Source organism: Panthera leo, chromosome E1 (genome assembly GCF_018350215.1).
Source record: "Panthera leo isolate Ple1 chromosome E1, P.leo_Ple1_pat1.1, whole genome shotgun sequence".
NCBI classification, from domain to species: domain Eukaryota; kingdom Metazoa; phylum Chordata; class Mammalia; order Carnivora; family Felidae; genus Panthera; species Panthera leo.
In genome coordinates, this window is record NC_056692.1 from 46,283,772 (window position 1) to 46,311,225 (window position 27,454).

General features: G+C 56.8%; 1 protein-coding gene across 1 annotated transcript; it reads right to left on the bottom strand.

Moving 5' to 3' along the window:
* On the bottom strand, positions 1–27,204 carry SCN4A (sodium voltage-gated channel alpha subunit 4). Its single transcript, XM_042916226.1, has 24 exons — positions 26,910–27,204; positions 26,701–26,819; positions 26,473–26,562; positions 26,065–26,193; positions 25,500–25,591; positions 23,622–23,918; positions 22,705–22,768; positions 22,322–22,463; positions 21,332–21,541; positions 20,559–20,712; positions 18,211–18,449; positions 16,297–16,470; positions 15,206–15,562; positions 9,946–10,434; positions 7,932–8,064; positions 7,138–7,292; positions 6,433–6,606; positions 6,186–6,308; positions 4,604–4,882; positions 4,280–4,333; positions 3,874–4,011; positions 3,261–3,365; positions 2,346–2,616; positions 1–1,581 (listed from the first exon to the last, which is right to left on the bottom strand). The coding sequence occupies exons 1-24, from the start codon at positions 27,180–27,182 to the stop codon at positions 356–358; spliced, it is 5,487 nt and encodes a 1,828-aa protein (XP_042772160.1). The 5' UTR covers positions 27,183–27,204; the 3' UTR covers positions 1–355.
* Between the last annotated feature and the right edge of the window lie 250 nt (positions 27,205–27,454).

The window sequence follows — 27,454 nt, forward strand, 5'->3', positions numbered from 1 at the left end:
CTCTGGTGGCAGGAGGGCAGCTAACCCATCCATCGTAGGCTGGCTCCTCCCCAACGTGGGGGGCAGAGATTCTGGTGTTCTGACCTCCCCCCAAGAGGAGAGGCAGCAGGGCCCATGAGGAGGTGAGGACAACTTGAAATGAGAAATCATGGAAGCTGGGGCCTCGGGCCCAGTGTGGAGCCTCTGAGCGCAATTCCCATTTTCCATGGCCTGGGTGTCAGCCCCAGCGTGACCAAATCCTGTCCCCAACAGAGAGCCGATCAGTCGCAGACTCAAAGCCCTGCTCCCTCAGTGAGCAGGCACCATGAGGGAGCTTTGGGGCTGTGCCAGGCTCAGCTGGCCACCTCGTTACTGCCTAGACGAGAGATTCCTTGACCCCCGGGCGCACTGTCTGCCCTGGGGATGGGGAAGGAGGGAGGGCAGCGTCTGAGGGGCTGATGGGTATGAGTCCTATGGAAGGTCCAGAGTCCCCTGATGAGCCCTTTTCCTCACCTGTGCTCTGCACACTGCTGTTCCCATTCTCGTGGCCATACATCTTGCTCATGGTGTTGGCGATCAGGCCCTCCTTCTCAGGACCCCCATCCCCACTGCCATCCTGGCTGTGGCGGTACATGTAGGATGCCTGCTTCACAGTGCGCTGGAGCAGGTGCCGGCGGTAGGCCCTCTGGATCTTGATGGCACACACCTCCTCATGCTTCCTCTTGAGGGTGGTGGTGATGGGCTCATAGGAGACTTTGGAGGGGTTGGCTGCCATGAACTTCTCCTCCATGGTCTCCTTGAGGGCGTCCATTTCCCCAGAGTCACCTAGGACTTCCTTGGTGAGGGCAAAGAGGATGTCCAGGCAGTGGATCTTGTCCCCTGGCACCATGGGCAGGTCCAGCGTGATGAGCTTGATCTTGTTGGGCTTGGCGATTCTCAGTGGCTCCTGCAGGGTGTCCACAAAGTCAGAGAGGCGGCTGTAGGCAATGAACTGCGTGGCGTCAGGGTCAAACTTCTCCCACGTTTCGTAGAACATCTCAAAGTCGTCCTCGCCAAGGGGCTCGCTGCTCTCCTCAGTGGCCACGTTGAAGTTCTCCAGGATGATGGCAATGTACATGTTGACCACGATGAGGAAGGAGATGATGATGTAGCTGCAGAAGAAGCAGATGCCGATGGAGGGGTTGCCACAGTCGCCCCTGACACTGGTGCCTGGGTTTTCGAGTGTAGGGTCACAGTCAGGGGGCCCGCTGTTGAGGATGGGGTTGAGGAGCCCATCCCAGCCAGCCGACGTGGTGATCTCGAAGAGGCAGATGATGCTGTTGCCAAAGGTCTCAAAGTTGAACATGTCGTCGATGCCCGACTCCTTCTTGACATAGGCAAAGTTGGACATGCCGAAGATGGAGTAGATAAACATGACCAGGAAGAGGAGGAGGCCGATGTTGAAGAGGGCAGGCAGGGACATCATGAGGGCAAAGAGCAGAGTCCGGATGCCCTTGGCCCCGCGGATCAGCCGCAGGACACGCCCGATCCGCGCCAGGCGGATCACTCGGAACAGTGTGGGTGACACGAAGTATTTCTGGATCAGATCGGAGAGCGCGAGTCCTGCAGGGAGGAAGTGGTGAGGACCACTGCCCTTGGGTAGGAGGCTGGGTCAGGGAGTAGGGGGCATGCAGGGCTCAAGGGGGCCTAGCCTGGTGTGCTCTTCCCCATAAGGGAGAGGTAGAAGCATGGTCCGAATGGCATGACCCATTAGGCCGGGCTCTTCCAGGGCCCTGGGGCCAGGGGCCACATCTCTGCCCTGACACAGCTAGATGGGGGTGGGATATGCCCAAGGTGATGGGGTGAGGGTACGGCTGACTCCCAAGGCTATTTGCAGATGCCACAGATGAGACAGAGGGAGGACAGCTCTGTGTGTGACTCTGGGCATGACATTTAACTTGTTTGTGACTCAGTTTCCTCATCTGTAAAGCAGACGCGGCAACAGTACCTGCCTCCCAGGATAGCACAGTGTCAGGTGCGTAATAACTGATCAATAAATGGTAGCTAGTTGCTATCATAATTACACACACGTCTCCGCACTTCCCCTGTGTGTATGGATAGTGGCACCATCTTATGTCTTCCGCTCAGCACATGGGCACCTGAGTGTGCATCTACCGGTCAGGTAAATGTTTCTAGCTGTGCATTCACGTGTGCGCAGGTGACGGACTGCCCGTGAGCCCACCCTGGGTGCCTTTGTGAATGCCAGGTGCATGGGCACACGTGTGGGTGTAAGTGTGCGTGTGAGCTTTCCAGGTGCACGAGCAGGTGCACGAGAACGGGAGCACCCGGTCCTCCTGGATGACTCAGCCCGGCCTGGCCCCGCTCACCCACAATGGACAGGATGACAACCACAAAGTCGAAGATGTTCCAGCCGACGGTGAAATAGTACTGGCGCAGGGCGAGCATCTTGAGCACACACTCCCCGGTGAAGATGATGATGAAGACCATGTTGATGTTGTACAGGATGTCCACTTTGAGCTGGCTCTGGTCGTCTGTCTCCACCATCATGGTGACCATGTTGAGGCAGATGAGGATCATGATCGTGATGTCGAACACCTGCTTAGTCACGCAGTCGTACACCATGCCCTGGATCTTGTTCTGCAGCATGGGTAGGAGTGCAGGGGTGCACGTGGGTGGATGTGGGGGGGCAGTGGTAAGGACCCACACAGGATGTGGACAGGAGGGAGACACAAGATGACACAACAGCATGACAGAGAGACAGACAGAGAGAGAGAGAGAGAGAAGAGGTGTGTCAGGGCTTGTGGCAGAGTCGGCCAGGGCAGTGGGGGAGGGGGGGCGGGATCCCTCAGAGCAGATCATCCTGTGGGGTCTGTGGGTATCTTCCTCACTCTAGGACCGTTCCTCCCATAAAGGTCCCCCAGCAACCTCTCATCCTTCTCCCAAAGTCACTGCTCACTCAGGAGGGTCCTCTTCCTTCCACTTCTAGGGGCCCTTGCCCCTGAGGCTACCAGCTGGAGGGGTGGGCGGACACTGGGGGGCTGTGGAGGGCCAAGTGAGGGGTAAAGCAGTGACTGGGGTTTATCAGGCAGCTGCCGCTCCTGCACGCGGTGCCTCTGTGCAGTTATAAAGAGGCCCCATTCCTCCTGGCTGGTGACCCCAGCTTCCCTGCAGGTGGACCCGGCCTCACACCAGCGACACAGCCTGGTGGGCAGAGTGCAGCCTGCATTTTGCCCTCATTGGTTCATAGAAGCTTCCAGAGGAGGGGCTCAGAGGGCTGGTACCTGGGGCCGGGGAATTGGCTTCTGAGGCTTCTTGGAGCCAAGCTTCTTCATGGCATTATAGTATTTCTTCTGTTCCTCCGTCATGAAGATGTCTTTCCCTCCAAAGTATAATGAGATGGGGCCTGTAAGGTTGGAGGTCCCTCTTCTCTGCCTCCAGGACCTCCCTACCTCGGGCACCACCCTTAAAGCAACCCCCATGCCAGGAGGGGAACCTGGAGGGGCCAGAGATGGGGGCTGAGGGAAGAAGTGAAGGGGGACTGAGGGGTCTGGAGAAGGGAGGGAGGGAGGGGAGGGAGGTGACAGACATAGGGGAGAGGATTAGCACTGCCCCATAGCTTGTTTTGGGCCAGATGCTCTCCATCAGTATCGTGTTGGGTCCTCTGAATGGCCTAGTCAGGCAGGTAGCATCAACCTCATTTTTAAATAAGGTTCTTAGAGGTCAAATCACTACCTTCAAAGTCGCTGGGTAGGATGTGAACCCAGGCTTGCTGCCCCAATCACGCAGCCAGCCACAGCACAGCAGGTGCTGAGGTGGCATGAGTGAGTATATGAAGGGACGGGTGAGCAGAGGGAGGGAGGACAGAGCCCCGGGATGGCTGGGCTGGATACTCATCTTCTTCTTCTGCTGGTTGAAGTTGTCGATGATGACGCCAATAAAGAGGTTGAGGGTGAAGAAGGACCCGAAGATGATGAAGATGACAAAATAGAGGTACATGTAGATGTTCACCTCATACTGTGGCTGTTCCTCCTTCTGCAGAGTCCACAGGACAGGACGGGATGGAATGGGGAGGTCTGGGGGGACATGCTGGCTGCCCCTTGCTTCCCATCTCACTGTGGGCAGGAAGGGCCTGGGGCCCAGGGGTGGACCCTTCCACCCACCCCCCCAGGCTGCTGAGTTTGGGGGCTCCTGAGGAGGCGGCACGGGGGTGGGGATGGGCAGAATGTGCCTTTGTGCGTGTCTGGTCTGAGTCCTCTTCCCTGGCTGGCTCACCAGCCGTATCTCAGGGAGCCCCACTCACCTCCCGGGAGTCCACAGCTGCATACATGATGTCCATCCAGCCCTTGAAGGTGGCCTGTGAGAGTGTGGTTGGGCGTGAGGGGAGGGGCTGCTTCCTGTTTCCACCATCCATAAGTCTCCCTCCTCACCCCTGCCTGGTCCTCCCCAGAGCCCCAAGGGGCAGGCATCAAATAGAGACCAGAGTGGTCTAGATAGTACGTCAGGGTCCCATAGCACCAGAAGCAAGGTGGGCGGCCTCCTAACAAGGAGCAGTGGGCTTAGGGACAATGACAGTCTAGGAGCACCTCCATGCCAGTTTCGTGCAAGGGCAGCAGGTTACACTCACCACCTGCAGGAGGGAGAGGTAGCCTAGACCCACATTGTCATAGTTGACCTTGACGTTGAGCCAGCGGACCTGGCCCGTGTGCATCAGGCTTTCACACTCAGACTTGTTGTTGACCTCAGAGATGTCAAACCTCTCAGAGGTGGTGGTATTGATGCAGTAGTAGAACTTGCCGGCAAACAGGTTGACGCCCATGATGCTGAAGATGAGCCAGAAGATGAGGCAGACAAGCAGCACGTTCATGATGGAGGGGATGGCTCCCAAGAGGGCATTCACCACCACCTGGGGGGCCGGGGGAAGGGGTCATTGCCAGGTCTTTACCCAATCCCCTTTAGGACAGGGCCCTCCACCTACACTAACAAGGGGACCAGACAGGGCTGGGCATTGTTATTCAGGGACAGCTTCCTGGAGGAGGGTTGATCTGGGCCAGGCCAGGGGGAGAAGTCTGCTGGGCTATATGTTGGGGGTGGGGGTGGGTGATGGGGAACTGAAGAGTAGGGTTGGGGGTGCTGCTGGCCTAGTGGTTGAAGAGGGCTCTCTGCTTGGCTGGAGCCATCAGCCCAGAGTCAGGGCACTAGGCTTCTCTGGAAGCAGCCTGGCCACGGGTCACTAGGCAGGAGACAAACACTCCTTCCTCAGCCCCCATAGGAAACTCAGCCCCCGTGACCCGGCCCCCTGCTCATCTGCTCATAGCATCAGAGACACAGACACAGAAAAGAAGCCACTGGGGTCTTCAAAGCAGAAGGAACCTGAGACTGGAGCCCTGTGGCCAGGGCTGGCCACACAGGCCAACCTCACTATGTCAGGCCGGGCTAAATCTGAGAGCTGTCCTTTTTCAAGGAGAGGCTCTTTAGGACCTCCAGATAGAGTAGGTGGCACAAACCTGGTGATGCCTGGGGTAGCTCTATTCTTGGCTGCATGGCCATGGGGAGGCCATTTCCCCTTGGTGGGAAAGGATCCCTGGTTTTGGTGGGGTGGGGGTGGGGGTTGGGGAGGTGTCCAGCATTGGCCAGCCCCTAGCATGAACAGGAGGGAGTCACCTGGGCTGAGTGCACTGCTGGCCTACAACCAGCTGCTTCACAGAAGTTTGTCCCTCTGAGTGGGTTTTATTCCCAACAGACCTCTCTTGGCTGGGGAAATCCCATTTGTCTTGGCCAAACCCTGTATTTACTGTCACTTCTATTCTCAAGGGCCTGAGGGAAGGACGGGCAGGCACAAGCACCTGCCGGCTCATCCAGGTCTCAGAGCCCTGGCAGGCCCCAGTCTGAGGCTCAGAGGGACACCTATACACCCCAGACCTGCTTTCCTTCTTCTTCTCTCAGGCCTCGGTGCCCTCATGGCCCCTCCTGGGAGCTGATGCAGTCTCTGCTGCCTCCCAGTGATGGCAGAGATAAGCTACGGAGGGGCACTTGGGTGGTGTGGGATGTCTGGGGGCCCTCAAGTCTGGCCTTCAGCAGAGCCCAGAGCTCAAGGCCTCTCCTTCCCCAGTGGTGGCTGGAGTATAGACCTGCGCCCCCTTCACCTTGCCCTGCACTGGCTGCTCCCCCGATCCCTAGCTCTACTCAGAGTCCCCCTCAGTACCCACCCTCATGCCCTCAAATCGGGACAGCGCCCTCAGGGGACGCAGGGCTCGCAGTGTCCTCAGGGATTTGATGGGTCCCAGCTCCGAGTAGCCCAGCCAGTTGGCCACCAGGCTGATGATGGAGACCTGCAAAGGGAGGGTGGGGTGATCAGGAGGTGCAGGGCCTCCGAGTCAGGGCTCCCTAAGGTCCTTGGCCACAGGAATGCTTCTGGATCTGGCCGCGGGGCGGGGGGGTGGGGGGCACACTCACATCCACAATGAGGAAGTCAAGCCAGCACCAGGCATTGGTGAAGTACACCTTGAAGCCGTAGGCCACCCACTTGAGCAGCATTTCCAGGATGAAGATGTAGGTGAAAACCTTGTCGGCATACTCCAAGATGGTGCGGATGGTCCGCCGCTGCTCGATGTAAATGTCCTCGAAGGCCTGGAGGCCAGCACAGCCAGGGGTGGCCGGGGCGGGAGGCTGGGGCAACAGCCACGCCCCCCCCCCAAACCTGCCCTATGCTGCTGCCTCCCAGCAGCACTGGGGGCCAGGCCAGGGGCAGGCTGCTGGCTTCTCGCAGACTCCCCGGGCCCACCGTGGGGGCAAGTGAGCTCTCCCACGGGGAGGAGCCCTTCAGCTCCCCTTCCCCAGGGGCAACACTCAGTCATCTGCTCGGAGGGACTTCACAGTGCCACATCTTCAACCCTGGCCCCCTCCCCCCACCTCAACCTTCCCAGGGCCTTCCCGCCTCTGTGCTGGTTGGCACCTGTTGCTGGGGGTGCACTGGAGCTGGACCCCATCTGTCGCTATAAGAAAATTCACACATTCTACCTCATATCCTGCAACCACAGGTAGGTCATTTTAGGATTCTCTGGGGGCCCAGACTGCCCAGGTCTCGTCCCTCCCACGGTGTGGAAAGGAGGGAGCCCTGGGAGGTCCTCTGCCCATGCCCGTCCCCAGGGCCGTGCCTACCAAGGCCCCGCTGCTGAGCAGGATCATGAAGACAATGAAGGTCTCGAACCAGTTATGCTCGACGATCTTGAAGCAGGCCCTGCGGAGGGTCCACCACATCTTCCCGCGGCCCTGGGAGATGTCCACGTAGAGGAAAGGGCAGCGTTGCACACAGGCTGGGGGAGGGAAGGGGGCAAGGGCGCCATGTCACAGGACTGGGGGCGGCCTCTGGACGCACAATCAGCGTGTTCCCACCACCTTCCCAGGTGCAGCCGTCCTCATCTTCTCCGCCTCTCCCAAGCAGCCTTCAGGCTGCCCAGCCCAGCCCCAGTGTTTCTGCAGGGCTATCTCCTGAAGGGCTGGGCTGGGCAGGCCTCTCCCCGGATGAGGCCAAGGAGGAGACTGGTCTTAAAGCAGCCATTCCCAGGCACTTGCTTTGGGCCGGGTCACACTCAGAGCCCTGCGGGGATTCTGCAAGGCAGTCCTCAGGGGCTGCGTGTACTGGAGGTTCAGGGGATCAGGGGCTGGGAGGCATCCCAGGCTCTGACACCCCTCCCTGGGGTTGTATTCCCTCTGGGGTGTGTCAGAACAGGCGGCATCAGGTGGGGGGGTGGGGAAGGCTCTGCATGGTTTCTGTGATGCACAGGATCCTGAGATGTCCTCAAGGGCACAATTGGCTGTGGCCAGGCCAGGGCTGTTGTCCACCACCACCCCCCCGCCCCAGGCCCCTGGCATGGCCTGTCCCTTCCAGGGGCTGCCGGGCTGGGGAGGCACCAGGTGAGGTGGGGGGTGCATGCACACAGGCTTGTCCTCACCCTCTGTGAAGCACTCCTCAGGCTGCTCCCCTTCGGGGTTCTCTTCAGCCTGCTCCTCGGGGTCTTCCTCGGGGGGCTTATAGTCGGCGGTGCTGCAGACGGAGGAGTTCCCATCGAGGGGCTGCGGTGGCTGCTGCAGGGGCCACAGGGTCACATGACCCCTGGGTCCTCCCACCAGGTGCGTGGAGGAGGTCAGGATGGGAGACCAGGAGGCAGAGGAGAAAGAGGGGGTGGAGCAGACCTACTCATTCATTCATCATTCTTTCATTCATTCATCCACTCAACCCTGGATTATAGAGTCAGCACTGCGGCCCTTGCAGAAGAACCACAGTGACCATGGCACTTAGATGTGGATCAGGGCAGGGCTGAGGCCTGGGAAGGGATGGTGAGGGCACAAGGAGGCAGGGGAGGGCCTCAGGTAAGGGAGGAGGCTGGAGACAAGCAGGCTGGGGGGTGGCTGAGCCAGGCTGGGGGTCCTAGGAGGCACAGGGTGGGATAGTAGAGGAATGAGAGGCCTGAAGTGACTTTTGAGGGAGCAAGAAAGGGGCCAGGATGGCACTGGGGCTGCCACAGCCTGCAGGTATGAAGGTCTAAGCCTTCCCATTCCCAGGGTCTGTTGGGCTGAGGAATCCAGAAAGAAAGGAAAACTCTCCTCAGCTAAAGCTCCAGCCTGGGGCCAAAGGAACCTGGGGGTGGGAGTGGGGGGTGGGGAGGCTGGTGCTCTGGCCTGGCCGGGGCTCTGCCACATCCTGCTGGCACTGTCCCAGGCCAGGCTCCTAGCCCTAGGCTCCCTCATCAAGGGGACCCCTTCATGGCTGGAGGTGAGGCCTCTGAAGGCCCCTGCAGGCAGTTTGGGGGGCAGTTCTGGATCCAGAATGGTGACCAGAAAATTACAGAGGTCCTTGTGCCCAGTTGACAGAAAGAGAAACTGAGGCAGACATTAGTTCACGCACTGAGTCATCTGTCCTGCCTGTGTGTCCCAGCTGCCACAATCCCCCTTGGAGCCATGCTTGCCCCTCTCAGAGTCCCCAGAGCCTTGGCCCTCCAAGCTCTCCAGCACTCCCCCACCCCCGCTCCTCATACCGAGGTTGGTGCCACATTTCCCTGGGTATTTATAGCTTGGCAGGCATACGGCCCCCTGGTAAGACAGCATGCCACATATTTAGGGGGAATAAGGAGTCAAGAGCTTTTAGGGCAAAGTTCTTTCAGGCTCCAGTACCCAGCCAGGCCCAAGGCCAATAGGGTGGGGGTGGGCAGGGGGCTCTGCCCTAGCTGATCTGCTAGCCCTTCCCCTGCCAGGCGAGGGGAAGCCTGGGGGCTCAGAACCAGCTCCCCGGGGAGGTCCAGGCAAGGCCCTAGCCTCAGCCTGAGCTGCTGGGGCATGACTACCAGTCCCTCTGTCACCCCTGCAGGGGAGGGGCAGGAGGAAGGGGCATCTCCTGGGTGGGTGGGTCAAGGCTCCTGCTGAGGCTGTGCCCAGCCCTCTGCTCTCCTTATACCCAACCTGATTGGCCCCCAACCCCTTCCACCCCTCAGACCGCAGACCCAGCACTTTGGCCCACACTGGGAGATTGGGACTAGCCCCAGTGGGGACTAAACAGAAACACATGATAATGGCAAGGACTTCAAGCCCAGAGGGGGATTGAGAGAGGCCTCAGGGGTCCCAATCCTGGAGCTAAGGTGTCACAGGTAAGAACATCCTGTCCAAGAGCACCACCTGCTGGTGAGATGGGGCCCAGGTGGCATTGCAGAGCGAAGGGACACTAGGGAAGGCCCATCAGAATCACTGTATTGACAGCAGTAACAGCAGTCACCAGGCACAGAGAGCGTACCATGTGCTTTATACACAGCATCTCACCAAATGCTCACCGAGGTAGGTGCCATTACCCTCATTTTACAGATGGAGAAAGTGAGGCTCAGAGAAGAGTTGGGACTTGTCCAAGGTCACACAAAGTTTGAAGCCATATCTATCTCACCCCTGACCCCGTCAAGCCAGGCCCCGTGATGGGCTTACCTTGCCATCCTCAGGCTCTGAGAAAGTGTCAGTGTCCTCCTCCGTGGGCATCTCCAGGTCGGACTCCTCGGAGGCAATGGGCACGTGAATGGTCAGGTAGGGGTTGTTGATGAAGTTGAGGTGATCCAGCTCAATGCTGGGGGGAGAGCCGTCCACCAGGCCCACGTGGCTCAGGATGTGATTGTCCTTCTTCAGGTCCTTGTCATCCTGCTCGGGCGGCGGCTCCTTCTTCTCATCCTCTGAGGCACTCTCCCCAGCCTCCTCTGCCTCCCCGGCCTCCTCGGGCCCCCCGAGGCTGAGCATGATTTCCTTGGGGCTCAGGATCTTGCCGCGCAGCAGCCCCAGGAGAAAGGCTTTGGCAAAGCCGATGCCCCACTTGATGCGCCCAATGGCGATCTGCAGGTTGTTCATCTCACCGTCCTCATCTGAGGCTGCCAGGCTGTCGGCGCTGAAGGAGCTCAGCAGCAGCGCCAAGAAGAGGTTCAGGACCTGGGGGGCAGAGGTTGGAGGAAGCTCAGCTCAACCCCTGGGCCCGTGAGGGTGCCGCCTTCGGCCAGCCTGAGGGGCCTCAGGCCTCCAGATCAGAACGGCCACATGCTGGGCGTTTGAAAGAATATTACCTAATGGGATTCTCACAGCTGCTTGGGGAAGTGAGGAGTGTTACTATCGCCCCGCTTTGTAGATAAGGGAACTGAGGCCTAGGCGCACGATAGGATTCCGTAAGACCATGGCAGAGGCAGGATTTGGGGAGGCCCACTGGGTGACAGGGACTCTTTCCATGATCCTGTCTTCTAACTCCACTGCTGGGGAATGCAGAACAAAGAACAGAGCTCATGTCTCTGAGTTTCCAGGACTTATTGAGACCCTGAATCTGTTGAGCCTTCTTTTTTCTGTCTGGTTTATTTATTTATTTATTTTTAATGTTTATTTACTTTTGAGAGACAGAGAGTCAGAGAGACAGAGTGGGGGTGGGGGAGGGGCAGAGAATCCGAAGCAGGTTCCAGGCTCCCAGCTGTCAGCACAGAGCCCAGCACAGGGCTTGAACCTGTGAACCGCGAGATCATGACCTGAGCCGAAGTCAGACGCTTAACTGCCTGAGCCACCCAGGCGCTCCTTTTTCCTGTCTGTTAACAGAGGCTGTGCTCCCTGGTGTTCATATCCCTGTATGCTATTGCTCTGGGAAGGGCATTTGACCTGTTATTCACCCCCTTCTCTTTCTTTGGGATTCCCTGCTCCATCTAATTTCCTTCCCATATTCCTATTGAAGGCCTTAAGAGGTGACTGGTCTACCCCTCTGGTCTCTAGCTTTATTTTTCAGGGACAGGCATGTGCTGAGTCTCTCCCACTGCGGTGTCGTGGCTCTCCAACCTAGTAGAGACAGACATTCGATCAGTGCCATGAATACAATGCAGTGGGTTTTCATGGCAGTAGAGATGGGGCTGCACAGGCTTTGAAACCATTCTGCTTGGGGTAAAACCCCAGTTTACTAGCTATGTGTCCTGAAGCAAATCATATCACTGCTCTGTACCTCGGTTTCCTCATCTGTATGATGGGGATGATTCCAGTGCCCACTTCCCGGCATTGTTGTCAGGATTAAAAGATCAATAGAGCACACAGTAGGCACTCAAAACTTGTTGGCTGTTATGCGTGCAATGACAGAAGGTACAAAGTACACAGAAGACTATGGTTAACTCTGAGGCCAGCTCAGCATATTATTAATAATGAGACTGAGTCCCAGAGTGGTGGAGTGACTTGCCCTACGACACACAACACAACCAGGACTAGACCCAGGCTTCCAGTCATTGCACATCTTTAGAGGACATCATTCGTTTAGGCTACAGTGTGAATGGTAACCTCAGAAGTTGCACAGTATGGTGGCCCTACCATCCACCACTCTATCCCCCCGCCCCCAGGGAATGAGGAGGAAGGTGAAGTTCTGCTGGGGTGGCAGGGCTGGGTCGTACTGGGGGCCTTGGGTCAGGGCTTGGTGTGTGAGTGGACACGAAAGAGTAGGGGAGCCTGTACATGTCCACCTGCCACCCTTGACCAACTTCGCCATGCGTCTCTCACTGCCTGGCTTTCACCGGGTCCTCCAAGGTCTTTTTATCATTGCCTTAAAAATCATGTTAGGATAAGATCTTTAAAGTGCGTGTGTGTGTGTGTGTGTGTGTGTGTGTGTGTGTATACATGTATAACTCTCTTGGGGAGAACATGCGAGGGGGATTCCTCCCCATCTCTATACTCCTTAGAGAATTTTCTGCTTTTGCCCCCAACCAAAATTTATTGGTCTTTCTTTCCCTTTGTCGGGGGGAAGCATCCAGTTGCCAGAAACACATCTGAGATGGGAATTAGCTGCTCTCTGGGTCAGCAGGGTTTGCACACGGCTCCTTCCTGGGACAGAAATAGCTGCCTCGGGCAAGGCGTGGGGAGGAGGGCTGGAGGGAAGGGGGATGGACACCATGTTCCCCCCAGGGGCTCTGAGGGGCGGGTTACCTATGACCTCGGTCATTTCCTCTTCTTCACAGTAACCCAGAGGAAGTGCTCAAGTGCCATGATGCAGGGGACATGGGTCCCCACACTCTCTGGCAGGATGCCGCAGTGTCCTCTGGCAGACATCACCTCCCATGAGACTGGGGGGGGGGGGGCAGTGGGCGGGGACAGTGCCGCCTCCCTGGGCCGCTCCACTCCCTCTGAGCAGAGTGAGAGAGCCACAGAGCTGGGCTGGAAAAGGGTATCAGTGGCGTGTGTGCATGTGTGTGTGTGCACGTGTGTGCGTGTGTGTGTGGTGGGGGTGAGAGTGACATGCACACAAAGGCAGTGCAGTGGTTCCAGACTCTGGAGCCACACTGCTTGGGTTCAAATCCTGTGCAGGTTCCTAGCTTACCTCCCTGAGCCTTTGCTTCCCCATCTACAAGACAGAGATAAAACAGCATGTCCCCATCGGGTGGTGGTGAGCATTTAGAGAGAAATATGCAGAAAGTGCTCAGAATGCTAGACAAATGTAAATAGAGGTCAGTCGTCACCGTTGTTATTGCTGGTATTGACACCGTCATTCTTACCACTGCTGCTATTACTGATGTTGTTGGCGTGACATAGGCCCAGGTTCCAGTCTGGGCTCAGTTTCACACTAGCTGTGTGGTTCCAGGCTGTGCCTCCTCGGAGCACAGCACCAACGTTACCTGCCTCCCAGGGTTGTGGAGAGCATTAGGGATAACGCATGTAAAGCCCTTTGTGCAGGGACCGGCACATGGTAGGAGCCTAATACTTGGGGGTGTGATGCCAACGGCGGGTACCTAAACCACCACTCCCTCTTCCCCCACAGGCCTGTAACATTTGGACTCCCCTGGCCTTGTAGACCATGCGCTTTGGTGAGCACTCAGACCATCCTGTGAAATAGGTCATCACCATCATCGTCCCCATTTTCCAGATGAGAAAATCTGAGGCCAGAGAGAGGTTAAATAATTTGCTCAAGGTCTCCTAGTCAGTAAGTGGCAAAGCAGGGGCTTGGAATGTTTTTGAGTTTACACACTTTCAGACAGAAACCCACAGCAGACCCTTTTGGTCACCCTAGCCTCTTAAACTTACCTTCACAAACTTCTCAGACCCAGCTACCCCCTCCCCAATCCTGCCTCGAAGTTCTGATGGGGCATCTTCTGTCTCTCTGCAAGCCCTCGACAGCCAGCCTGGGTTCTCCTGCCTAGCTCTCCCTGGGGGCTCAGGACCTCGTCCCATGGTCTCTTCCCCAGTGGAGGTGACACCCCTCCCCATCGGTCTACCCCTGCCCCCAGACAGAGCTCAGCGATATCTGAGAAGCGCTGACCCAGCAGCCCAAGGATTCCTCAAGACTTTGCGGAACGTGGGGACGTGTGGCTTCCTACCCCGGTTGCCCAGGGCAGTGTCGGCCGCTGCAGGGGGCAGCCAGGCACAGCAGTCCTGGCAGGAACACCACCCACCCCGACCAGGGAAGGAGTCGTGGGTGTCAGGACGAGGAGACACGCCTTCCCGGGCCCTACCACAGAAATGCTGGTCACGGCCCCCACTCTTGTGCCTCGTGGCCTCCTGCAGCTCCTCCCCTGCGCCAGCCCCACAGGCCAAGCCCTGAGCCACAGAAAGCGGCAGGATGGAGGCAGTTTATGCCATCTCTGGATTCTCCCTGCTCCCGGGTGATTCCAGGAACGGAGAGGGGTGAGCCGGTGGGAGAAGGACAGGAGGCCCAGAAGTTCTGGTGCCAACCCTACGTGGCACCTTCCTGCACATTGTCACAGTCAAGCCTCTCAGCCTCCCCGTGAGGTGCCCGCCATTTTTCTTCCATGTGAAGTCAGAGAAACCAGCTGACCAGAGAGCAGTAACTTATTCAAGGTCACACAGATGACAACGGAGCTGGGACTGGAGCGTGGGTCTGACTCCAGTTATCATGTTACTTTGTCCCAAACATTAAGTTTCAACAGTACTATTCACAGTGTGGTCTCTGCACCGGCAGCAGCCGCATTCGTTAGAAATGCAGATTCCCAGGCCCTGGCTCAGAGCTGCTGAATCACTCTGCGGGAGTGGGGCCAGGCATCTGGGTTTTAAGAAACTCCCAGGTGATCCTCAAGCAGGTCAAAATTAGAGAGCCACTGGGTTGGGGCGCCTGGGTGGCTTGTCGGTTAAGCGTCCGACTTTAGCTCAGGTCATGATCTCACGGTCCGTGAGTTCGAGCCCCGCGTCGGGCTCTGTGCTGACGGCTCAGAGCCTGGAGCCTGTTTCAGATTCTGTGTCTCCCTCTCTCTCTGACCCTCCCCTGTTCATGCTCTGTCTCTCTCTGTCTCAAAAATAAATAAAAACGTTAAAAAATAAATAAATAAACAAATAAATAAATAAATAAAAGATATTTAGAGAGCCACTGGGTTAAACCATATAAAATTGCCTTCTTGGGTGGGAGAGGTAGGACACAGGCAAGTATTAGGGATTTCATACAGTGTGACCACATGGGGAAAAAAAGTCCTTGAAGGACAGCCCGATTAAAGGAAATAAAGCGTGGGGGCTGTTAAGAGTCTGACTCTTGATTTTGGCTCAGGTCATGACCTCACAGTTAATGAGTTCGAGCCCCATGTCGGGCTCTGTGCTGCCAGCGCAGAGCCTGCTTGGGATTCTCTTTCCCACTTTCTCTGCCTTTCCCCTGCTTGCTCTCTCAAAAATAAATTTAAACAAAATAAAGGAAAAGGATATGCGTGGGTTTCCCGGGTGGGGGTGGGGGAGCCACCCAGTGGGCGTAACTCACCACTAGGTTGCCGATGACCATGACCATGAGGAAGACGGTGAGGCACATGGCCTGGCCAGCCACCTCCATGCAGTCCCACATGGTCTCGATCCACTCCCCGCACAGGATGCGGAAGACGATGAGGAAGGAGTGGAAGAAGTCGTGCATGTGCCAGCGGGGCAGGCTACAGTCTGCGGCGATCTTGCACACACACTCCTTGTAGCTCTTGCCGAACAGCTGCATGCCCACGACGGCAAAGATGAACACGATGATGGCCAGCACCAGCGTCAGGTTGCCCAGCGCGCCCACTGAGTTGCCGATGATCTTGATGAGCATGTTCAGCGTTGGCCACGACTTGGCCAGCTTAAAGACACGCAGCTGCCGGGCAGGGGGAGGGCGGGGGACAATGAGGCCCAGGGACCCCCGGCCCAACCAAAGGGAGCTGCATCTTTAGGAGAAAGAACTCTCCCATGAGTGATCTGAGGCCTCAGTCTGCCTCTCTATTAAATGGGAATACTCCTATCCGATCACCTCATCCTCTTTATGTGTTCAAAAGAAAGAGTCCCTCATCTCTTAAAGATACAGACTGAAGTATTTACAAGTGACATTGTGTCAGGAGTTGCTTTCACCTACTTCCCCTCCCACCCCCCAGAAGTGGGGGACAGATGGAACATGAATGACAGAAGGTTAATGGCCACTGGAGTAGGTGACAGGTACACAGAGGTTCATTATACTCTATACGTTTGTGCATGAACGAAAGGCCCCATAATGAAGTTAAAAAAATACAGAAGCACTCCTATAGGGTGGTGGACAGGATACTAAATTGGACTCCCAATTCTACTACTGATGCTTCCTGAGTCCCAGGCTTCAGGTCTGCAATATGGTCCCTGCTCCACTGTCACCCAAGGTCACTAGGGGTCAGCTCCTGGGGCTGTCATTTCGGCCCCCGGCAGCCATCTGTGATAAGGGGGGTGCTCTCTTTCTCCCCATCTCTAGGAAGAGAGGTTCCTAGTGTTCTGAGAAGCACAAGTGGCTTCTTGGGGATCTCTCCTCTGACCCTCCTGGCACCCCCACCCCACCCCTCCTCAGCCTGGCCCCGGGGCCTCACGCACCAGCCGAAAGGAGCGGAGCACGGACAGTCCCTGCACGTTGGCCAGGCCCAGCTCCACCAGGCTGAGGGTGACGATGATACTGTCGAAGATGTTCCAGCCCTGCTGGAAGTACTCGTAGGGGTCCAGGGCGATGAGCTTCAGTACCATCTCTGCTGTGAAGATGCCTGTGAAAACCTGTGGGGTGGGGTGCCATCCGGGTCACAGAGCCTCAGGGAGCCCGGGGCCTTTGGAGTCTCCCCGTGACTTCCACCTCCTGGCAGAGCCCGCGGGGCCTGAGGGGGGCGGTCCAGAGCCCTGAGTGGGGGGGGGGGGGCAGGCAGCGGAACCCACCGCCCACGTGTGTGTGGATGTGAGTGAAGAGTGCAATGGCCGGGCCACAGAGCAGAGACAGACCCGAACCCATGCACTTCTGGCCTTGTGACCATGGGCCAGTCACTTAACTTCTCGGGGCCAACCTCCACCACAGTACTTAGAACTCGTAGAGCACTCTGTGGTTCACATCATGACCTCACTGGTGTGCCGCTCCCTATGCAGTTGGGAGTGACTGTCACTTGTCCCAGAGATGAGAACAATGAGGGGTCAGAGAGAGAAACAGCAAGTGCTCGCTCCTGCCACCCATCCGGGAACGAGTCAGATCTCAAAGTCAGGTGTTGGGGTGCTTAGTTCAGTCTTCCTGTCTCTACACCCTACCCTCTCTACCCTGACTGGCAGGGGTCCCAGAACTCAGCAAATCTCAGTGGACTCAGAAGTCTATGGTAGGGGCCAAAAGGGGGTGAGGTCAGGGATCCATGGGAAGACCAGAGCTGCTCCCCACAAACCTGGCACAGGGGTGCACGGGCTGCCTAGCCTCTGAAAGCTCCCTGGGCATGGCCCCCTCCTGCCGGGCACCAGCTGCCCTGGTCCACAGCCTGCCTGTGCACATGCTGAGCCCCTCCCAGTAGCTGTCCCTGGCCGTGGCAGGTGCCCAGACGGCAGCAGAGTGTGGGCAGGGGGTGAGCAGGCAGCGGGCGAGGCCCATCACGCACACCCCAGCAGCTGCACGCCCAGAGCACGCCCTTGCCCCTCCAGCCCAGCCTGGCATGGCTGCCACAGGCATCTCCATGGGATAGAAGTGCCCGCCTCGCACAGGCTGGGAAGTCTAGGGTCTGATGCCCATGCTACCCACACAGTCCTCCTACTGCTGCTGGCCCCCAAATTTTATTCTCCCCGGGCTCCCCGCACCCTCGGGGTGGGGAGAACATCTTGCCCATCTGCCATCTGGAAAAATGTCTAAGGGAATTGGGAAGGGCGGGGCAGGGCTGGAGGATGAGGCGGCTTTTTCCCTTTGTCAGGCTCCACGGAGGCTGGAAACGAGGTGATAATGCTCCTAATGGGCAGGGATAAGCGGGCGGATCAGTGTGTGTCAACAATAGCGGGGCAGGAAAGGCCGGAGGGGAGCTGGCCTGACCGTGCTGGAGAAATGGTAGTGGGCAGGGGGTTAGGGTTGGGGTACTATGCCCCGGGGCCTCTTGGGCCTGGGTGCCCATGGCTATACGCCCCCACTTTCAGGTCTCTTGGTCCCTCTTAGGCCCACAACAACCTCTGAAAGTGGAGACCTGTCAACCATCCCCCCACCTCTGCCTCCAGGGCATGACCTAGACCCCAGATCCCCTGACTCTGGGTCTTAAAATGTCCAGCACTTCATCCCCACTCTCTCTGCCTTCAAATACCCTAAAACCCAAACTCCACGTCCCATGGATCACCCCATATATCTCCCTGTACATCAGCTCATGCCCCCCCTATGCTGGGAAAATGACCCTTGTATGCCCCCCAATAGTGCCACATATTTCCAAACAGCCCAGCTGGCCCCATAGGGCCCTGCGGCCCCTCTCCTGTCCTGCGTGGGAGAGATACCTCTCCCTCTCTCCTCCCTACCAGGTTGCCCACGGTGAGCACGTTGTCAAACTCCTCTGTCATGGGGTAATGCTCCATGGCCATGAAGAGGGTGTTGAGCACGATGCAGATGGTGATGCCCAGGTCCACAAAGGGGTCCATGACAATCAGGTGGATGATGTTCTTGAACTTCATCCATGGGGTGCAGCAGTTCCATATGAGCACTTTGTGGGCACACTTGTACCACCACGGTGGGCACTTCTGGTGGGCCTCTTCCAGCTCTGGGAACAGGGTAGAAACACACCTGATGAGGATCCCACCCATGTCCTCCTTCCCGGGCCTGTATCTTAGGTCCCACCTTCTAGGCCTGCCCCTTGAACTCCACCTCTCCAACCCATAGCCTTCAGCCAGGCCTACACCAAGCCCCTCTCTCAGCCAGTCACCCTCAAGACCTGCCCCTGCAGGCCCCGCCCACAGGGTCCAACCCCCAAAGCCCTGCCCATTTGCTCTGACCCTGAAAACTCCACCCCTTTAGCCAGGCTTGTCTGAAGCCCCTTCTCTTTTTTTTTTTTTTTTTTTAACTTTTTTTTTTTTAATTTATTTTTGAGACAGAGAGAGACATAGCATGAACGGGGGAGGGGCAGAGAGAGAGGGAGACACAGAATCGGAAGCAGGCTCCAGGCTCTGAGCCATCAGCCCAGAGCCCGACGCGGGGCTCGAACTCACGGACCGCGAGATCGTGACCTGAGCTGAAGTCGGACGCTTAACCGACTGAGCCACCCAGGCGCCCCATGAAGCCCCTTCTCTTAAGGCTCCACCTGCAGCTGCTCCTTCTCGGGGCACCCACCGCACAAAGCCTGCCCCTCAATGACTCTCACTCCCTGACGGAGGTCTGGAGCTGTGATCTCTGGCTGGGCGCGAGGGTCCCTAGGGAGAGGTGGGAGGCCACTGTAGAGGGCTGGGTCCCATTCCACCTGCTGCTGGCCAGGGCCACTCAGGAGCAGACCGAGGTTCCCCCTGAGGGCTCTCCCTCCCATTCCCAGTAAAGCTGACACCACCAGAGTGTCTCCAGCCAGTCTGTCCTTTCCCACCACAGTGGCTTTCTGGAATCACTGTCTATTCTTGCCACCTTAGCACTAGAACGCTGTTAGGCCCATGGATAAAGCTGCCCTTCCTCCTGGCCTTCAAGGCCTCCGTTGCCTGTGGGTGTCCTCAGCCTAGGCATGATCTCACTTCGTTACCACCAGAAGTTTATGAGCCAATAAACTCATAGATGAGGAAAGGGGACTGGAGGGGGGGCAGTCCCATGGGGACCTGGGTTTGACAGTATGACTGGGACACCCCAGGGAATTAGCAGGGAATTGGACCTCTCAAAGGCTGCAGATTCTAGTCTGATGGTAACATCCCTACCCCCAAGCTGGGTGCTAGGGCAGGTGCCTCAAACAATGTCTGACACCCAAAACTTCTCACAAGGGTCCCAGCAAGGGCAGTGTTGAGTGATCTCCTCAGCCAGTGATGCTGAGCATCTCCTGGGGCATTCTCTGACAGAGCACAGATTCCTGGATGCCTGTCACACAAAATCAGGTGAGATGGTGCCCTCCAGAGGTCTGCAAAGTTCTCGGCCCTCCAGGTCCTTCCTGGCACAAGGAAGGGGAGGGGGACATGGGAAGGGGACCAGATCTCTTCTTTGTCAGATTTCCTTTATTCTTCCTTCTCTTGCTTCCTCCTTCCCTTCCCTTCACTCCCTCCCCTTTTCCCTCCCTCCCCCCTTTCCTTTCATCTATCCATACACTTATGTCTCTTCCCATTCATTAACCTTTCAGCCCATCCATATATCTATTCATCCATCCATCCATCCATCTGCCCACCCACCCATCCATCCAACCTTCCATCCATCTTCCATCCATCCATCTATCCATGTTGTGTCTATCCACCCTGCCCTTGTTACCGTATCCTGTTCTTTCCCTGAGACTTATAAGGGCAGTACAGGGATTTAGTATGGAGAATCTGTGACTCTACCCGGGCAGAGTTTGATCTTTGACCTTTAACTTTCACCCAGAAGACACCGAGGAACAGGGTTTCCAGTTAGCAGAACACTGGGCCTTGCTGGTTAGTATTATTATCCTGTCCTTCCCCATTGCCTTGGCAGCCCCCCAGGCTCTCCTGGAAAGCCCCAGTTCCCACAGCAGCCTGGCATTGCAGTCAGGACTGGGCCAAGCTAAGCCAGCACTATATTTATCACAGCCATTTCTTCCACACCTGTATAAAGTACTGTCCTCCCAATGCTGGGCCCAGCCAGGTCCCCAAGTGCACCCCCCTACCAGGAGCCCGAGTGGCCTGATGGGCAGGACAGGCAGAACAGGATGTCTACAGGGGTGTTGAGCACTCACCTTCCATAGCATCAGAGATACCGCTGTCTGCGCTGCAGCTCTGCCTTGGAGGCCCCTTCTCCCCCGGTGATGTGTCTAGGCTGCCATTGCAGTCTTTACCGTGGGCTGGGTCCCCATGTGCCTCCCCGCCTTCCAGAGCCTGGGCGGCCTTGGCCTGTGGGTCAGCAAGGGTGGTGCGCATGGAGTCCATCTCTGAGCCCAGTGGATGGACTGACTCTCAGAGTTTCTTTCCAAGTGCTTTAGGACGGGGGCCCCTCTTCTTTTCCTGCACTGAGCCCGGTGCAGTTTGGGGGGCAATCTCTGCGGCAGTGGGGCTGACAGGGTAGGGGCCAAAGTGACTGAAGACCTTCATCCCCAAAGACCCTCCATTCTCTGAAGCTTTGACTGACCCCACACTTGATGAGATGGTAAGAAATGGGCAGCTGCTCCCTGGGGCCTCATCAGGACCCACCTCTCCCTCAGCACAGACCCATTTCCTGCCCCAAAAGAATCACAAAACCATAGATATTTGAGCTGGAAGGCTACTTCAGGTTTAACTGCTCCAGATCCCTGTTGTTTATGGGGAAACAGAGGCACAAAGCTGCAAACTACTCTTTCTACTGCCTAGACCTCCCATCCCACCACAGCCCCCAGCTAGGCCTGGGGCCTAGCGCTCGCCCTGCCTTGCAACCTCTACCCCATGACTCTCCCTCACCCTCTGCCTGCCCGGGAGAACCCAGGCTGAGGGGCAGGGAGCTCCCTGGATCCTCGGCCTCCTCTCCCTGAGTTCAGACCTTCTCCAGCTCCTCCTGCTGCTTTTTGAATTTCTCCAGCATCTGCTGAAACTCTTCTTCTTTCTCCTGATCCTCAGCCAGGGTGGCCTCGTTCTGCTCTGCATATGCCATGGCCACCACTGCCAGGATCAGATTGATGAGGTAGAAGGAGCCCAGGAAAATGATGACCACGAAGAAGATCATGTAGGTCTTCCCAGCTGCTCGGAGGGTCTAAGAGGTGGGGGGAGGAAGAGAGGGGGTGTCACATGGTACCCTGCTGGATTTCACCCACCACCCCTCTCCACATACCCATTGCCCAGATAGGTAAACAGGTCCCTCACAGAGCCTGGTGATTTGAGGACCTTGAGGCAGGGTATGGTCAGCTTTGGCAGGCTAAGCCACATTCTGGGGAGCTTCAAAATATATACTTGGGATCCAGACTTCCCTGGTCTCCTGGCTTAGAGATCCCTGAGGACCTGAGATAGACATCTTGAGATCAGAGAGCCAGGATTTAAAAAATGGTGAACATGAGCTTTGGGGTCAGTTGAATCCTACAGTTCTACAGTTCCTGGCAGCTAGTAAGAGCTCAACAAATAGTAGTTGTCATTATTACTATCGTTAATATCGTCAGTGTTAGAAACATTATCAGTGGCCAGAAGGCACTGTTGCTCTAGACTCAACCTGCCTTCCATGCAAACAGTAGAAGCTAAATAACTGTGTAAGAGCAGAGTTGAATTTCTAAGCGGCCCGACTGCTTCCTGTGAGGCCTGGGGGTCTGTGCCAGGCCCAGATCTCAGTACTTAAGGCAAAACTGGTAAAGGGAGAAAAGGCTGTGGCTCGGATGTGGGTGGGTCCCCAGTGTCAGAGGGCTCCAAGAACCTGTGTGTAGGGGCACTGAGGGGAGTCTCAGGGAGGAGGTGGCCTTGCTCTGGGTCCCGCCAAGCCCTGAGAAGACTGTAGGGATGGGAGAGGTGGCCGTAGGGCTGAGAGGCAGGGTGGGGGCAGTTGTACCAGCTGGAAGAGGTTCTCCCAATAATCCTGTGTCATGAGGCGGAAGAGAGCCAGGAAGGCCCAGCTGAAGGTGTCATAGCTGGTGTAGCCATAGTTGGGGTTCCGCCCAGCCTTGATACACTCGTAACCCTCGGGGCAGTGCCTGGGGATAAAATGGGGTGCTGGCTTTAGGGAGGGAAGAGAATACCAGCTGAGGGACAGATGGGGGAGCCCAAGGGGAAAAAAATCCTATAGTTCTGTCTGTATCCCCCAAACAGGGAAGTGTTTCAGTCATGTCCATGGGTCTTCCTCAAATTCCCATCACCCCCACGTTCCTGTCCCTAATCAGCTCCCATCTTCCAACACCCCTGGGACAGTTTTTCCCACTCCCCAGTATCACTCACCCAGCATCACTGCTGTTCCCACAAAGCAGGGCGTCATTGGCACCCTCCAGGAAATAGAAGTTCCCTTTGGGAGTCAGAGGCCACAAAGGAAACATGTCACCCACGTGGACACACTGTGGACACATGCACCCATTGCACTCCTGTGGACACATCTGTGTGGACCACATACACCAAATGGATGCTCTCTGGGTGCCCCTCCCCCTCCTTTAAGGTCTCTGGGTAGATGCACTATAGGGATCTCGGCCGCAAGCAGTCAGCTCAGTGCCCTGCTGTGGTTGTGGCTGGGCAGTCGGGATACAGCAGGGGCACAGAGAGGCGGCAGGATCATACCTGCAATGCGCATGCCTGGGGCCACCACGCACCTGAGCAGGGCCCCTGACTGAGGGGTGAGCAGGCCGGGGGGGCGGGGGAGCTAGAATCCAGGGGCCAGATTGAAGAAGGGGTACCTTTCTCTAATTTGCTAGAAGGCATTGTGTAGACTAAGTGTGGCTGGCGAGACTGTGTGGCTTGCGCGTGTGTGCCCGTGAAGTATGGCATGTGAATAGCGTGCGAGCCTGGTGGTGACCCTGCCAGGGTGCCAGCACATAGTGTTATGGAGGAAAACAAGGAACGTGTAGGTTAGGGAATACGGACTATGGGCCGCTGCTTTTCATAGCAGAAGCTTTAGGATTTTCAGAGCAATTGGTCATTTATTGTCACGCTCACCCTTTGAGAAAGGTATTGTTGCCTCAGTTTCATAGGGGAGGGTACTAAGGGTTAGGGAGACCGAGGGACGTGTCAGCGGATACCCAAGCTGGTAAGTGATAGATTTAAGCTCAGGTCTCCCCTGCTGCTTATCTCACAAGGGGCTGCCCTAGGGGCTGGGGCAGATCCCACCAGCCTTCCCCCCCCCCCCCCCCCCCCCCCGCATTCCTTACCTTCATCATTGATGTAGGCGTCCCAGTCAAAGGTATAGTTGCTGGCCCAGCTCTCGTGGCCGGTCCACGTCTCATTACCATACCACGTCTCATTACCATACCACGTATCGTTGCCGTACCACGTGGTGTTGGTGTCGTTGAAGGGTGGGGGCCAGCGCACGCACTTCTGCCGCAGGTTTCCCATAAAGAGCTGCAGCCCGACCAGGGCGAAGACACTCAGGCAGAAGACGGTGAGGATCATCACATCCGACAGCTTTTTCACCGACTGGATCAGGGCCCCCACGATCGTCTTCAGCCCTGACCATAGGGAGGAGGGTAAGAGAAGGGGGTGGGCGGGGTGATAACTCACTCCGCTATCCTCTGGAGCCTCTGCCTATTGCATCTCTCCTTCAAGGCGTGAGTTACTAGGGGCACCACTTCCTTGAAGCCTTCCTAGATTAACCCCACCCTCCTCCGATCACATCCTTGATGTGGAGCCTTCGAATGGCCACAGGGCCTCGGCCACCAGAAGAATGCACTTTACATAAGGACTTTCCAGGCTGTTGCCTGACTCGTAGAGTAACACACGGGCACACGGTGGAGTTGCATGAATGTCACTAGGTCAACACTCCCAAAGTGTGTTCTACACAACACTGATCTCCCAAGCTGTGCCCTTAAAAGAAGGGGTTCAATCATGTTTGGGAAGGGCTCAGCTCTAGATTCTGCTCTTGGAGAGTCACTGTAAATTATCCCATCAAAGGCTCTGACAAGTCCTACAGAAACAAGCGAAAACTTTAATACCATGTTTCCTTAACTTACTTAACAGAACCCCCTTTCTTTTTTCATTTTTTAAATGTTTATTTTTGAGAGTGTGAACAAGAGTGAGTGGGGGAGGGCCAGAGAGAGAGGGAGACAGAGGATCTGAAGCAGGCTCTGTGCTGAGAGCCGAGAGAGTGATGTGGGGCTCGAACTCACGACCTGGGAGATCATGACCTGAGCCGAAGTCGGACCCTCAACCACTGAGCCACTCAGGTGCCCCAGAACCCCTTTTCTTATTAACATCTAAGGAACAGCAGGATTCACTCTGAGAAGCTCTAGACTGAGTTGGAGATAATAATATATATCTATAATATAGATATAATATATATCTATATATAATAATATCTATGTATAATAATAATAACATCTCCAAACCTGCCTCTTTGGGCAAAGGCATAAAACATCTTACAGAATTCCAGGGACAGATTCCCATCATTTATAGAAGAGCCATAACTTCTTTGGGCCTAATCAGAGTGTCTCTCGCTTCCATATTAGTTCATTTCCTTATCTTAGCCTGTTGGGAAAACAGGTGCTCAACCGCCCTCTTATCAAAACACTCTGAGCTCTGAGGATGCTGGAAGCTGGCGTCGAGGAAAGGCACGGTGGCTTCCCTCGGTGGCCAGCGAGCAGTATGGCCTTTGGTAGGCACTTCCCCTCCCAGGGTCTCTCAGGGTCTCACCTTCCTCAGCCACAGTTTGAGGGGGTTGGACTAGGGGAGAACATGCCCATGTAACCCTCCTAACAACCCAATGAGTGGTGCCATTATTATCCATATTTTACAGGGGAGGAAACTGAGGCATAGACAGGTGAAACCACTTGCGTAAAGGCCAAGTTAGCTAGTGAGACTTGAGCTCAGGCAGTCTGGCTCAGAGTCTGTGCTGGGCTTCCTCTCCAGTGCCCATCTTCCAGCCTCTGGCCCCTTCTCTTCCCTGGCAGTGGGGGCCTCCCTGTGTATCCAGGTTTTGGTGTGAGAGTGTTATGACCCTAGGTCAGCCTCCTGGAGCTGTGTGTCACGTTCCAGGCCTGGGCATGGGGCGAGGCCTGCTGGCCCAGGCAGGGGGTCCCCCAGCTCCCCAGTACCTGGGATGACTGTGATGGTTTTCAGGGCCCGCAGCACCCGGAAGGTTCTCAGGGCTGAGATATTGCCCAAGTCCACAAACTCTGTCAGGTACCTGGGCAGGGGGGATGAGGTGAAGGCTGTGTCAGAGTCAGAAGTGGGTGTTAGGGCAGAAATCGCAGCTTCTCCAGGCCCAGAATGAGGATTCCCATGGAATCTTTGTGGTTGGGTTACCACAGGGGTTGGGGGAAAGGCCAGGTCAGACACCCCAAGGTTCCTGTTGGGGCCCGAGAGCTGGGAAAGACAGTGCAGGAACTTTGCTGGGCATAGCCCAGCTGTCCCAGTGTTGGAGGGCCTGTGGGACTGGGGTCCAGGGCTGCCATGTGTGTTTGCACATGCGCTGGGAGAGCCTCCAAGCCAGACTCCAGAAATGGCAGCTCCTGGAATTGGACAGCTCACTGCACACTTGCCTGTGATCCCCACGGTTCACCCCTCCCAAAGGGTCAGCCCACTCAGCTACCCTCTTTGAAGCCTGGCCCCCTCCCCTCCCCCTCCTCAGCCTTGGGACGCCCTCTGGGCCCCGCTCACGCCATCATGATGACGCTGAAGTCCAGCCAGTTCCAGGGGTCCCGGAGGAATGTGAAGTCGTCAATGCAGAAGCCTCGGGCCAGCATCTTGATGAGGGACTCAAAGGTATAGATCCCTGTGAATGTGTACCTGGTGGGGAGAGGGCAGGCAGGGGCAGGTGTGGCAACGACAGACCTCCCAGGAGGGAGGTCACAAAAATGAAATATGCCACCCAGGGGGTTGAGGATATTGGTGAGAGGGACAATGTGCACCACCCCGAGGGCTTACGGTGTTGATGGGGTGACAGTTACAGAGTGTGTGTCTTCCTGGAAGACAAGAGCAGTATCCTCAAAGTACAGCCCCCCGGGGTGAGCTGTGTCCCAAGCCTGGGGTTGGGGGGGCGGGTACTCCGAGAAGGGGAAGACTTACTCCACATGCTTGGACCAGGAAGGCGGGTCGCTCATGGTCATGAATACACAGTTCGTCAGGATGGTGATCATGATGAACATGCTGAACAGCGTCAGGGGGAGGGTCAAGGAAAGTGAGGGAGCAGGTGGGGAGGGGAGGTGGACGGAGGGCCTCCTCACCCACAGCACCTGGCTTTGCCCGTCCCCAACCCCTTCGTGCCCCTGCTCTCACTCCATTTGGGCAGGATATGAGTGAATGAGCACCTTGATGGCACCACGTCTGATGATGCTGAAAGGGCTCAGCATGTAGAGAGCTGGTGTAGCGGAGAAGCGAAAGATGGCCTTGCCCTTGTTAAGCACGATGAAGGTCTGAGGCAGAGAGAGAGCTGTGAGCTGTACGGACAGGCAGACAGACGGATGATGGACAGACGGGTAGAGGGAACCCTCCTAGGCCCAGACCTTCTTGTTGCTGTAGTAGGGGTCCAGGTCCTCCAGGGGGATGCCGATGACCTCCGGTGGGGGGTCCCCATAAATAAGGGGCAGGCTCTTGCCAGCCTCCAGGTCGCTGCGTGGCTTCCTTTCAGGCTCCTCAATCTCCATCTGCTTGTTCCGCTGCTGCCGGGCCTCCTCCTCCACTGCCCGGCGTTCTATGGCTGCCAGGGACTCCCGGGTGAAGGGGCGCAGGCTCTCAGGGCCCAGAGGCACCAGAGTGGGCAGAGATGAGCTGGCCATCCTCGCATCCTGGGCTCAGCGGCCAGGAGGGTGGCAGGTAGCCGGGAAAGCTGCTGTGCGCAGCCCCCCGGGGAACTGGGCGGCTACCCCGCCCTGGGCCTGCTGTCCGCTACTCACCTCCTGCCTGCCCCGGAGGCCAGGCCGGAGAGGTCGGCGTGCAAACCTTGTCGGGACTGGGAGATGCACCTGCAAGGCCTGGGTGCTGCTGCCGCACAGGTGCTGGACATAAGCGCATCACCCCCAGCCCTGCACCACGCTCTCCCCAGCAGGGG

Coding starts and splice junctions, on each gene's coding strand:
- SCN4A (XM_042916226.1), bottom strand. CDS start 27,182: ATGGCCAGCTCATCTCTGCCCACTCTGGTGCCTCTGGGCCCTGAGAGC. Junction 7,293..7,931: donor TGAGGAGTGCTTCACAGAGG/GTGAGGACAAGC, acceptor TCCCTCCCCCAG/CCTGTGTGCAACGCTGCCCT. Junction 2,617..3,260: donor AGCCAATTCCCCGGCCCCAG/GTACCAGCCCTC, acceptor CCCATGCTGCAG/AACAAGATCCAGGGCATGGT.